Here is a 14,376-nt window from a genome sequence, read left to right on the forward strand (position 1 = left end):
GCCGACCAAACACACGTCACACTGACCATCAGCAGCGATAGCAGCAGCATCAGGCCACTCAGCCCATCCAGTCCACTCCGCCATTCAATCACGGCTGATCTATCTCTCCCTCCTAACCCCATTCTCCTGCCTTCTCCCCATAACCCCTGACACCCGCACTAATCTACAATCTATCTATCTCTGCCTTAAATATACCACTGACTTGTGGCCTCCACAGCCGTCTGTGGCAAAGAATCCCACAGATTCACCACCCTCTGACTGAAGAAACTCCTCCTCATCTCCTTCCTAAAAGAACGTCCTTTAATTCTGAGGCTGTGCCCTCTGGTCCTAGACTCTCCCACTAGTGGAAACATCCTCTCCACATCCACTCTATCCAGGCCGCTCACTATTCTGTACGTTTCAATGAGGTCCCCCCTCGTCCTTCTAAACTCCAGCGAGTACAGGCCCAGTGCCCACAAACGCTCATCATAGGTTATGTTTAAAGAGTCCACTACAAGTCCCACCATGGGTCGGGGTGTTAAACGCCCCGCTCTCAATCAGTGGGACCTGATGGTGCGGTATACACAGAGTGCTGGAGTAACTCAGCGGGTCAATAGACAATAGACAATAGACAATAGGTGCAGGAGTAGGCCATTCAGCCCTTCGAGCCAGCACCGCCATTCAATGCGATCATGGCTGATCACTCTCAATCAGTACCCCGTTCCTGCCTTCTCCCCGTACCCCCTCACTCCGCTATCCTTAAGAGCTCTATCCAGCTCTCTCTTGAAAGCATCCAACGAACTGGCCTCCACTGCCTTCTGAGGCAGAGAATTCCACACCTTCACCACTCTGACTGAAAAAGTTCTTCCTCATCTCCGTTCTAAATGGCCTACCCCTTATTCTTAAACTGTGGCCCCTTGTTCTGGACTCCCCCAACATTGGGAACATGTTTCCTGCCTCTAATGTGTCCAATCCCCTAATTATCTTATATGTTTCAATAAGATCCCCCCTCATCCTTCTAAATTCCAGTGTATACAAGCCCAATCGTTCCAGCCTTTCAACATACGACAGTCCCGCCATTCCGGGAATTAACCTAGTGAACCTACGCTGCATGCCCTCCATAGCAAGAATATCCTTCCTCAAATTTGGAGACCAAAACTGCACACAGTACTCCAGGTGCAGTCTCACCAGGGCCCGGTACAACTGTAGAAGGACCTCTTTGCTCCTATACTCAACTCCTCTTGTTATGAAGGCCAACATTCCATTGGCTTTCTTCACTGCCTGCTGTACCTGCATGCTTCCTTTCATTGACTGATGCACTAGGACACCCAGATCTCGTTGAACTCCCCCTCCTCCTAACTTGACACCTTTCAGATAATAATTTGCCTTTCTATTCTTACTTCCCAAGTGAATAACCTCACACTTATCTACATTAAACTGCATCTGCCATGTATCCGCCCACTCACACAACCTGTCCAGGTCACCCTGCAGCCTTATTGCATCTTCCTCACAATTCACACTACCCCCCAGCTTAGTATCATCTGCAAATTTGCTAATGGTACTTTTAATCCCTTCGTCTATGTCATTAATGTATATTGTAAATAGCTGGGGTCCCAGCACCGAACCTTGCGGTACCCCACTGGTCACTGCCTGCCATTCTGAAAGGGACCCATTTATCCCACTCTTTGCTTTCTGTCTGTCAACCAATTTTCTATCCATGTCAGTACCCTACCTCCAATACCATGTGCCCTAATTTTGCCCACTAATCTCCTATGTGGGACCTTGTCGAAGGCTTTCTGAAAGTCGAGGTACACCACATCCACTGACTCTCCCCTGTCAATTTTCCTAGTTACATCCTCAAAAAATTCCAGTAGATTTGTCAAGCATGATTTCCCCTTCGTAAATCCATGCTGACTCGGAATGATCCCGTTACTGCTATCCAAATGCTCAGCAATTTCGTCTTTTATAATTGACTCCAGCATCTTCCCCACCACTGATGTCAGACTAACTGGTCTATAATTACCCGTTTTCTCTCTCCCTCCTTTCTTAAAAAGTGGGATAACATTTGCTATCCTCCAATCCACAGGAACTGATCCTGAATTTATAGAACATTGAAAAATGATCTCCAATGCTTCCACTATTTCTAGAGCCACCTCCTTAAGTACCCTGGGATGCAGACCATCAGGCCCTGGGGATTTATCAGCCTTCAGTCCCATCAGTCTACCCAAAACCATTTCCTGCCTAATGTGGATTTCCTTCAGTTCCTCCATCACCCTAGGTTCTCCGGCCCCTGTCAGGTAGCATCTGTGGAGAACATGGATAGGTGACGTTTCACAGAGTGCTGGAGTAACTCAGCGGGTCAGGCAGCATCTGTGGAGAACATGGATAGGTGACGTTTGTGGTCAGGACACCTCTTTGGGGGAATAAATGACATGTATAATTATTGTCACATGTGCTGAAACACAGGGAAAACCTTTGTCTGCGGTCATCCCACAGGCGAGCACAATGAGGCCTTACACAAGAACACCAGGGAGGGCAAAGAGAAAATACCAGAGAGCAGAATATAGTCTTACAGTGTTGGAGAGTTAGAGTTACAGAGAAAGTGCAGGTAGAAAAGTGCATGGGCCACAATGAGGTAGGTTGGAAGATGGGGACTACAGCCTAGCTCATGGGAGGACCGTTCTGCAGTCTGATAACAGCGGGGAAGAAGCTGTTCCTGAATCTGGTGGTGCCACATTCAAGCTTCTGTATCTCCTGCCCGACGGGAGAGGGGAGGAGAGGGAGAGACCGGGGTGGGAGTGGTCATTGATTATGTTGGCTGCTTTCCCGAGGCAGCGTAAAGTGTAGATGGAGTTAATGGTGGGGAGTGTGGTGTGTGTGATGGGCTGGGCCACATCTACAATGGTGGGGAGTGTGGTGTGTGTGATGGACTGGGCCACATCTACAATGGTGGGGAGTGTGGTGTGTGTGATGGACTGGGCCATATCTACAATGGTGGGGAGTGTGGTGTGTGCGATGGACTGGGCCACATCTACAATAGTGGGGAGTGTGGTGTGTGTGGGGGACTGGGCTACATCTACAATGGTGGGGAGTGTGGTGTGTGCGATGGACTGGGCCACATCTACAACTGTCTGACTGTCTTGTGGGAAAGTGGAAAGGGTGCAGAGATGATTTACGAGGATGTTGCCAGGACTAGAGGGTGTGAGCTACAGGGAGAGGTTGAGTAGGCTGGGTCTCTATTCCATGGAGCGCAGGGGGATGAGGGATGATCATGAGAGGAATAGATCGGGTAGATGCACAGAGTCTCTTGCCCAGAGTAGGGGAATCGAGGACTAGAGGACATAGGTTTAAGTGAAGGAGAAAACATTTAATAGGAACCTGAGAGGTAACTTTTTCACATCAAGGGTGGTGGGTGTATGGAACATGCTGCCAGAGGAGGTAGTTGAGGCTGGGACTATCCTAACATTTAAGAAACAATTAGACAGGTACATGGATAGGACGGGTTTGGAGGGATATGGACCAAACGCGGGCAGGTGGGACTAATGTAGCCGGGACATGTTGGCCGGTGTGGGCATGTTGGTTGGTGTGGGCATGTTGGTCGGTGTGGGCATGTTGGTCAGCGTGGGCATGTTGGTCAGTGTGGGCATGTTGGTCAGTATGGGCATGTTGGTCAGTGTGGGCATGTTGGTCAGTGTTGGCATGTTGGTGTGGGCATGTTGGTCAGTGTGGGCATGTTGTTCAGTGTGGGCATGTTGGTCAGTGTGGGCATGTTGGTCGGTGTGGGCATGTTGGTCGGTGTGGGCATGTTGGTCGGTGTGGGCATGTTGGTCGGTGTTGGCATGTTGGTCAGTGTGGGCATGTTGGTCAGTGTGGGCATGTTGGTGTGGGCATGTTGGTCGGTGTGGGCATGTTGGTCAGTGTTGGCATGTTGGTGTGGGCATGTTGGTCAGTGTGGGCATGTTGGTCAGTGTGGGCATGTTGGTCAGTGTGGGCATGTTGGTCAATAGACAATAGACAATAGACAATAGACAATAGGTGCAGGAGTAGGCCATTCAGCCCTTCGAGCCAGCACCGCCATTCAATGCGATCATGGCTGATCACTCTCAATCAGTACCCCGTTCCTGCCTTCTCCCCATACCCCCTCACTCCGCTATCCTTAAGAGCTCTATCCAGCTCTCTCTTGAAAGCATCCAACGAACTGGCCTCCACTGCCCTCTGAGGCAGAGAATTCCACACCTTCACCACTCTCTGACTGAAAAAGTTCTTCCTCATCTCCGTTCTAAATGGCCTACCCCTTATTCTCAAACTGTGGCCCCTTGTTCTGGACTCCCCCAACATTGGGAACATGTTATCTGCCTCTAATGTGTCCAATCCCCTAATTATCTTATATGTTTCAATAAGATCCCCCCTCATCCTTCTAAATTCCAGTGTATACAAGCCCAATCGCTCCAGCCTTTCAACATACGACAGTCCCGCCATTCCGGGAATTAACCTAGTGAACCTACGCTGCACGCCCTCCATAGCAAGAACATCCTTCCTCAAATTTGGAGACCAAAACTGCACACAGTACTCCAGGTGCGGTCTCACCAGGGCCCGGTACAACTGTAGAAGGACCTCTTTGCTCCTATACTCAACTCCTCTTGTTACGAAGGCCAACATTCCATTGGCTTTCTTCACTGCCTGCTGAACCTGCATGCTTCCTTTCATTGACTGATGCACTAGGACACCCAGATCTCGTTGAACTCCCCCTCCTCCTAACTTGACACCATTCAGATAATAATCTGCCTTTCTATTCTTACTTCCAAAGTGAATAACCTCACACTTATCTACATTAAACTGCATCTGCCATGTATCCGCCCACTCACACAACCTGTCCAAGTCACCCTGCAGCCTTATTGCATCTTCCTCACAATTCACACTACCCCCCAACTTAGTATCATCTGCAAATTTGCTAATGGTACTTTTAATCCCTTCGTCTAAGTCATTAATGTATATCGTAAATAGCTGGGGTCCCAGCACCGAACCTTGCGGTACCCCACTGGTCACTGCCTGCCATTCCGAAAGGGACCCATTTATCCCCACTCTTTGCTTTCTGTCTGTCAACCAATTTTCTATCCATGTCAGTACCCTACCCCCAATACCATGTGCCCTAATTTTGCCCACTAATCTCCTATGTGGGACCTTGTCGAAGGCTTTCTGAAAGTCGAGGTACACCACATCCACTGACTCTCCCTTGTCAATTTTCCTAGTTACATCCTCAAAAAATTCCAGTAGATTTGTCAAGCATGATTTCCCCTTCGTAAACCCATGCTGACTCGGAATGATCCCGTTACTGCTATCCAAATGCTCAGCAATTTCGTCTTTTATAATTGACTCCAGCATCTTCCCCACCACTGATGTCAGACTAACTGGTCTATAATTACCCGTTTTCTCTCTCCCTCCTTTCTTAAAAAGTGGGATAACATTTGCTATCCTCCAATCCACAGGAACTGATCCTGAATCTATAGAACATTGAAAAATGATCTCCAATGCTTCCACTATTTCTAGAGCCACCTCCTTAAGTACTCTGGGATGCAGACCATCAGGCCCTGGGGATTTATCAGCCTTCAGTCCCATCAGTCTACCCAAAACCATTTCCTGCCTAATGTGGATTTCCTTCAGTTCCTCCATCACCCTAGGTTCTCCGGCCCCTAGAACATTTGGGAGATTGTGTGTATCTTCCTCAGTGAAGACAGATCCAAAGTAACGGTTTAACTCGTCTGCCATTTCTTTGTTCCCCATAATAAATTCCCCTGCTTCTGTCTTCAAGGGACCCACATTTGCCTTGACTATTTTTTTCCTCTTCACGTACCTAAAAAAACTTTTGCTATCCTCCTTTATATTATTGGCTAGTTTACCCTCGTACCTCATCTTTCCTCCCCGTATTGCCTTTTTAGTTAACTTTTGTTGCTCTTTAAAAGAGTCCCAATCCTCTGTCTTCCCACTCTTCTTTGCTATGTTATACTTCCTCTCCTTAATTTTTATGCTGTCCCTGACTTCCCTCGTCAGCCACAGGTGTCTCTTACTCCCCTTAGAGTCTTTCCACCTCTTTGGAATAAATTGATCCTGCAACCTCTGCATTATTCCCAGGAATACCTGCCATTGCTGTTCTACCGTCTTCCCTGCTAGGGCCTCCTTCCAATCAATTTTGGCCAGCTCCCGCCTCATGCCTCTGTAATCCCCTTTGCTATACTGTAATACCGACACTTCCGATTTTCCCTTCTGCCTTTCCATTTGCAGAGTAAAACTTATCATGTTGTGATCACTGCCTCCTAATGGCTCTTTTACCTCTAGTCCCCTTATCAGATCAGGATCATTACACAACACTAAATCCAGAATTGCCTTCTCCCTGGTAGGCTCCAGTACAAGCTGTTCTAAGAATCCATCTCGAAGGCACTCTACAAACTCTCTTTCCTGGGGTCCATTTCCAACCTGATTTTCCCAGTCTACCTGCATGTTGAAATCTCCCATAACCACAGTAGCATCACATTTTTGACACGCCAATTTTATCTCCTGATTCAACTTGCACCCTATGTCGAGGCTACTGTTTGGGGGCCTAGAGATAACTCCCATTAGGGTCTTTTTACCCTTACAATTTCTCATTTCTATCCATACTGATTCAACATCTCCTGATTCTATGTCACCCCTTGCAAGGGAATGAATATCATTCCTTACCATCAGAGCAACCCCACCCCCTCTGCCCACCTGTCTGTCTTTTCTATACGTTGTGTACCCCTGGATATTCAGTTCCCAGCCCTGGTCCTCTTGTAACCATGTCTCAGTGATCCCTACAACATCATACTTGCCCATGACTAACTGAGCCTCAAGCTCATCCACTTTATTTTTTATACTACGCGCATTTAAGTACAACACTTTAACTTCTGTATTTACCTCCTCTCTCACATCGTTCACAATTGGCCCTGCCCTTAATTTCTTTTCCGCTCTAGAACTTCTGTTCCCATTCTTCCGAGAGTCTTTTGCAATATCTCCTGTATTCCCTTTTACCTCATCTTCATATTCACAATTTGTTAACCCCTCCCCCCCACTACTTAGTTTAAAGCCACAGGTGTCACACTAGCAAACCTGCCTGCCAGAATGTTTGTCCCCCTGCTGTTAAGATGCAACCCGTCCCTTTTGTACAAGTCACCCCTAGCCCAGAAGAGATCCCAGTGGTCCAGAAATCGAAATCCCTGCTCTCTGCACCAGCCCCTCAGCCATAAATTCATACCCTCTATCTCTCTGTTCCTGGCCTCACCAGCACGAGGTACCGGTAGCAGTCCAGAGATAACCACCTTCGACGTCCTACTGCTCAGTGCTTTTCCCAACTCTCTAAACTCCCGCTGTAGCACCTCCTTCCTCTTCCGCCCGACGTCATTCGTGCCCACATGCACAACGACTTCAGGTTGATCGCCTTCCCTCACTAGGATTTTCTGAAGCCGGTCTGTGATGTGTTGAACCCTGGCACCAGGGAGGCAACAGACCATCCTCAAGTCCCTCCTGCTGCCACAGAATCTTCTGTCCGTCCCTCGGACTATGGAGTCACCGACCACTACGGCTCTTCCAGACTTCGGTCTCCCCTGTCGAGTATCCTTGCCAACAGGTCCGCCACTCGGACTGGAAACGTCTTCTGCCCCGACAGTTCCCAAGAGGGTATACCTATTTGCAATAGGCACAGCCACCGGGGTCTCCTGTAGTCCACGTCCACTCCCCCCTGAAACAGTCTCCCACCTTCGCTCGACCTGGACCCTTGGCGTGACAGCCTCACAATAGGTCCTGTCGAGGAAACTCTCGCATTCTCGGATGGCCCTGAGGTCATCCAACTGCCTCTGCAACTCCACCACACGTCCCTTCAGGAGCTGCACCTGGACACAGTTCTTGCAGGTGTAGCTCCCAGAAGCTCCAGCGACGTCCCTGTCTTCCCACATCCTGCAGGAAACACACCGCACCAACTTTTCCGCCATCACCTTGTGCCTATAACCAGCTCTGGCTTAAAACAATGGTATCCTCCTCACCTCAGCCTCCTCGCCGAAGACTCGCAGCCAAAGACTCGCACTTTTCTCACTGGGCACTTCCCTCACTGGGCACTTCCCTCACTGGGCTGCACCTGAACACGGCTGCACCCTTTTGCAAGTATTGCTTATATTACCAATTAAATTGCCTGATTGTCCAATTTACCTGACTTCTCACTTAAACTGGCACTTACTTTAGTGCTCAGCCAACGGGCGTCCTTGCTCTGCTCCCGGACTTTTGAAATTGACTACTAGCTTCCTGTGTGGGCATGTTGGTCGGTGTGGGCATGTTGGTCAGTGTGGGCATGTTGGTCAGTGTGGGCATGTTGGTCAGTGTTGGCATGTTGGTGTGGGCATGTTGGTCAGTGTGGGCATGTTGGTCAGTGTGGGCATGTTGGTCAGTGTGGGCATGTTGGTCAGTGTAGGCATGTTGGTCGGTGTGGGCATGTTGGTCGGTGTGGGCATGTTGGTCGGTGTGGGCATGTTGGTCGGTGTGGGCATGCTGGTCAGTGTGGGCATGTTGGTCAGTGTTGGCATGTTGGTGTTGGCATGTTGGTGTGGGCATGTTGGTCAGTGTGGGCATGTTGGTCAATGTGGGCATGTTGGTCGTTGTGGGCATGTTGGTCGGTGTGGGCATGTTGGTTGGTGGCCAGTGCTGTATCATTCTGTGACTGTGTGTAGCTCGGACATGTTGGTTGGTGTGGGCATGTTTCCGTGTTGTTTCCGTGTTGTTTCCGTGTTGTATCCGTGTTGTATCACACTGACTCACCGTTACAGATGCAGCAGAGGTGCAGGAGAGACAACCCGTTGGCAGTGCGGTAGTTCATGTTCACTTTACCAAAGGCTTCGTCTGAGCTGGGGAGTGGAAATAGTGACCAGAGGTCAGTGAGAAGCAGGCGGTGGATCGATGGGTCAAGTGGCCTTCATAAGTGATAGGAGCAGAATTAGGCCATTCGACCCATCAAGTCCACTCTGCCATTCAATCATGGCTGATCTATCTCTCCCTCCTAACCCCATTCTCCTGCCTTCCCCCCCATAACCCCTGACACCCGCACTGATCAACAATCTATCTGTTTATGTCTTAAAAATATCTACTGACTTGTGGCCTCTACAGCCGTGTGTGGCAAAGAATCCCACAGATTCACCACCCATGGAGTGCATTCACTACCAGGGGGGTTGGTCAAATTTGAATTGCTTTCTCTGGAACTTGCTATTGAGGGCGTGCAGCGTAGGTTTACTGGGTTAATTCCCGGAATGGAGGGACTGTCATATGTTGAAAGACTGGAGCAACTAGGCTTGTATAGACTGGAATTTAGAAGGATGAGAGGGGATTTTATTGAAACGTATAAGATTATTAAGGGGTTGGACACGTTAGAGGCAGGAAACATGTTCCCAATGTTGGGGGAGTCCAGAACAAGGGGCCACAGTTTAAGAATAAGGGGTAGGCCATTTAGAACTGAGATGACGAAAAACTTTTTCAGTCAGAGAGTTGTAAATCTGTGGAATTCTCTGCCTCAGAAGGCAGTGGAGGCCAATTCTCTGAATGCATTCAAGAGAGAGCTGGATAGAGCTCTTAAGGATAGTGGAGTCAGGGGGTATGGGGAGAGGGCAGGAACTGGGTGATCAGCCATGATCACATTGAATGGAGGTGCTGGCTCGAAGGGCCGAATGGCCTCCTCCTGCATCTATTGTCTATTGTCTATTGAACTTCACAGGTTGAGGGGAGACCTGATAGATTCATGTCCATATGCGATCAGAGCAGAAAGAGGCCATTCGGCCCATCAAGGTCTCGTCCCCTCCCTATCCTCTCCCTCCCCTCCCCCCCCACCCCCACCCCCACCCACAGGGGTGGGGTGGGGGTGGGGTGGGGTGTGGTGGGGTGGGGTGGGGTGGGGTGGGGTCGGGTGGGGTGGGGTAGGCACCTGAAGACGGTCTTGAGTTCCAGCATCTCGCTGTCCTTGATGCGCTGGTCATCCTGCAGCCGCTCCACTGACACCGTGTACGACTCACTCACCTTCTTCTTCCACTCATCTGGTGGCGAAAGACAACACCTTGGTCACACACACCACCCTGGCCACACTCTCACTGACCCACACCACCCTGGCCACACTCTCACTGACCCACACCACCCTGGCCACACTCTCACTGACCCACACCACCCTGGCCACACTCTCACTGACCCACACCACCCTGGCCACACTCTCACTGACCCACACCACCCTGGCCACACTCTCACTGACCCACACCACCCTGGCCACACTCTCACTGACCCACACCACCCTGGCCACACTCTCACTGACCCACACCACCCTGGCCACACTCTCACTGACCCACACCACCCTGGCCACACTCTCACTGACCCACACCACCCTGGCCACACTCTCACTGACCCACACCACCCTGGCCACACTCTCACTGACCCACACCACCCTGGCCACACTCTCACTGACCCACACCACCCTGGCCACACTCTCACTGACCCACACCACCCTGGCCACACTCTCACTGACCCACACCACCCTGGCCACACTCTCACTGACCCACACCACCCTGGCCACACTCTCACTGACCCACACCACCCTGGCCACACTCTCACTGACCCACACCACCCTGGCCACACTCTCACTGACCCACACCACCCTGGCCACACTCTCACTGACCCACACCACCCTGGCCACACTCTCACTGACCCACACCACCCTGGCCACACTCTCACTACCCACACCACCCTGGCCACACTCTCACTGACCCACACCACCCTGGCCACACTCTCACTGACCCATACCACCCTGGCCACACTCTCACTGACCCACACCACCCTGGCCACACTCTCACTGACCCACACCACCCTGGCCACACTCTCACTGACCCACACCACCCTGGCCACACTCTCACTGACCCACACCACCCTGGCCACACTCTCACTGACCCACACCACCCTGGCCACACTCTCACTGACCCACACCACCCTGGCCACACTCTCACTGACCCACACCACCCTGGCCACACTCTCACTGACCCACACCACCCTGGCCACACTCTCACTGACCCACACCACCCTGGCCACACTCTCACTGACCCACACCACCCTGGCCACACTCTCACTGACCCACACCACCCTGGCCACACTCTCATCTCGCTGCTACCATCGGGAGCTTGAAAACCGTGACCTCCAGGTTCAAGAACAGCTTCTTCCCAGCAACCATCAGGCTGTTGAACACCGCACAACACTGACCTCAGCAACTGTGATCTAACACGGACTGTGTCTTTGCTTGCATTGCACACTTGTTTTGCATTATTGTCATTACTTAATATTACATTCCTTCTCTCCTGAGATGCTGCCTGACCTGCTGAGTTACTCCAGCATTTTGTGAATAAATACCTTCGATTTGTACCAGCATCTGCAGTTATTTTCTTACATTAACTTATTGTATTATCAATTGTTGTATTTTTATATTTGTTATTTATTGTGTTAATGGGACTGTTAAGCTGCAGTAAGTTCATAAGTGATAGGAGCAGAATTAGGCCATTCGGCCCATCAAGTCTACTCCACCATTCAACCATGGATGATCTATCTCCTCGATAACCTCCGGTTCCCAGGCCCCCACTCCCTCACCTTCACCATGGATGTCCAGCACTCTACACTTCCATCCCCCACAAGGATGGTCTCGAAGCCCTCCGTTTCTTCCTCGACCGTAGAACCAGCCAATCCGCATCGACCAACACTCTCCTCCGCCTAGCAGAGCTGGTTCTTACCCTCAACAACTTCTCCTTTGACTCCTCCCACTTCCTCCAAACCAGAGGCGTAGCTATGGGCACTCGCTCGGGCCCTAGCTACGCCTGCCTCTTTGTCGGGTACGTCGAACAATCCCTGTTCCGGGCGTACACCGGCCCCCATCCCCGAACTCTACCTCCGCTACATCGACGACTGCATTGGTGCTACCTCTTGCACCCATGCAGAACTCACTGACTTTATACACTTCACCTCCAATTTCCATCCTGCCCTTAAATATACCTGGACTATCTCCGACATCTCCCTACCGTTTCTGGACCTCACCATCTCCATCACAGGAGACAGACTAGTGACTGACATTTACTATAAACCCACTGACTCGCACAGCTATCTGGACTACATTTCTTCCCACCCGGTCTCCTGCAAAAAGTCTATCCCCTACTCCCAATTCCTCCGTCTACGCCGCATCTGCGCCCGGGATGAGGTGTTTCACACTAGGGCTTCCGAGATGTCCTCATTCTTCAGGAAATGGGGCTTCCCCTCCTCCATTATAGATGAGGCTCTCACTAGGGTCTCTTCTACATCCCGCAGCTCCGCTCTTGCTCCCCCATCCCCCCACTCGCAACAAGGACAGAATCCCCCTCGTTCTCACCTTCCACCCCACCAGCCAGCGGATCCAACAAATGATCCGCCAACATTTCCATCACCTACAACGGGACCCCACCACTGGCCACATCTTCCCATCCCCTCCCCTCTCTGCGTTCCGCAGAGACCGTTCCCTCCGTAACTCCCTGGTCCACTCGTCCCATCCTACCCAAACCACCCCATCCCCGGGCACTTTCCTCTGCAACCGCACGAGATGCAACACCTGTCCCTTTACCTCCCCCCTCAACTCCATCCAAGGACCCAAACAGTCTTTCCAGGTGAGACAAAGGTTCACCTGCACCTCCTCCAACCTCATCTATTGCATCCGCTGCTCTAGATGTCAACTTCTTTACATCGGCGAAACCAAACGCAGGCTCGGCGATTGCTTCGCTCAACACCTGCGCTCGGTCCGCATTAACCAAACTGATCTCCCGGTGGCTGAGCACTTCAACACCCCCTCCCATTCCCAGTCTGACCTTTCTGTCATGGGCCTCCTCCAGTGCCATAGTGAGGCCCACCGGAAATTGGAGGAACAGCACCTCATATTTCGCCTGGGCAGTTTGCAGCCCGGTGGTATGAACGTCGACTTCTCCAACTTTAGATAGTTCCTCTGTCCCTCCCTTCCCCTCCTCCTTCCCAGATCTCCCTCTATCTTCCTGTCTCCACCTATATCCTTCCTTTGTCCCGCCCCCCTGACATCAGTCTGAAGAAGGGTCTCGACCCGAAACGTCACCCATTCCTTCTCTCCCGAGATGCTGCCTGACCTGCTGAGTTACTCCAGCATTTTGTGAATAAATCGATTTGTACCAGCATCTGCAGTTATTTTCTTATACTATATATTATATGGCTGATCTCTCTCTTTCCCTCCTAACCCCATTCTCCTGCCTTCTCCCCATAACCCCTGACACCCGCACTGATCAACAATCTATCTATCTCTGCCTTAAATATATCCACTGACTTGTGGCCTCCACAGCCGTCTGTGGCAAAGAATCCCACAGATTCACCACCCTCTGACTAAAGAAATTCCTCCTCATCTCCTTCCTAAAGGAACGTCCTTTAATTCTGAGGCTGTGCCCTCTGGTCCTACACTAGTTAAGTTCAGTTTAGTTTATTGTCACGTGTACCGAGGTACAGTGAGAAGCTTGTGTTGCGCGCTAACCAGTCAGCGGAAAGACAATACATGATTACAATCGAGCCGTCCACAGTGTACAGATACAGGCTAAAGGGAATAACGTTTAGTGCAAGGTGAAGCCAGCAAAGTCCGAACAAGAATAGCTGAGTGGAAACGCTCTCTCTACATCCACTCTATCGAGGCCTTTCACAAGTTCACAAGTTATAGAAGTAGAATTAGGCCATTTGACCCATCGAGACCAATCCGCCATTCAACCATGGCTGATCTATCTCTCCCTCCTAACCCCATTCTCCTGCCTTCTCCCCATAACCTATGACACCCGCACTGATCAAGAATCTATCTAAAGCAGAAGGGTCTCGACCCGAAACGTCTCCCATTCCTTCTCTCCCGAGATGCTGCCTGACCCGCTGAGTTACTCCAGCATTCTAGCCAAGAATCTATCTATCTCTGCCTTAAACATTCACTATTGGGTAACTTTCGATGAGGATCCCCCCTCTTGCTTGTAAACTCCTCGCCCGTGAACCTTGACTTTAACGTTGGAGATGGTGAAGGAGGTTGTCTTTACCGGTGCAGGTCTGGTTGGGTCTGGACTTGTAGTTGCCCATCGAGATGCCTCTCTGCCGCCGGTTCACCGACTGTTGAATGGGGAGGTGTAGACGCTGTGCTTCTCTCCCCGACAGCGACCGTAGTCTCCTCTCTGCGACACCAGCTGATAAACAAAGCTAAATATAAACCTTGCCCCTCCACGGAATGTGGGATCACAATAACAGGGACGCAACAAAAGCTGAGAGATGAGACGGCAGCTGGAACCTGTCCCAGCGCTAAAGTTAGCCGGGCAA

At 50.8% G+C, this 14,376-nt stretch overlaps 1 protein-coding gene across 1 annotated transcript in view; it reads left to right on the plus strand.

Moving 5' to 3' along the window:
- LOC144598183 (glutamate-rich protein 3-like) overlaps positions 1-2,488 on the plus strand; it is a 37,451-nt gene extending 34,963 nt beyond the window's left edge. Inside the window, exon 7 of the mRNA XM_078408074.1 lies at positions 2,476-2,488. Coding sequence (XP_078264200.1) covers positions 2,476-2,488 — 13 coding nt within the window. The remainder of the gene's footprint in view (positions 1-2,475) is intronic.
- Positions 2,489-14,376: the final 11,888 nt, after the last annotated feature.

The sequence above is a fragment of the Rhinoraja longicauda genome, chromosome 11 (genome assembly GCF_053455715.1).
Source record: "Rhinoraja longicauda isolate Sanriku21f chromosome 11, sRhiLon1.1, whole genome shotgun sequence".
NCBI lineage: Eukaryota > Metazoa > Chordata > Chondrichthyes > Rajiformes > Arhynchobatidae > Rhinoraja > Rhinoraja longicauda.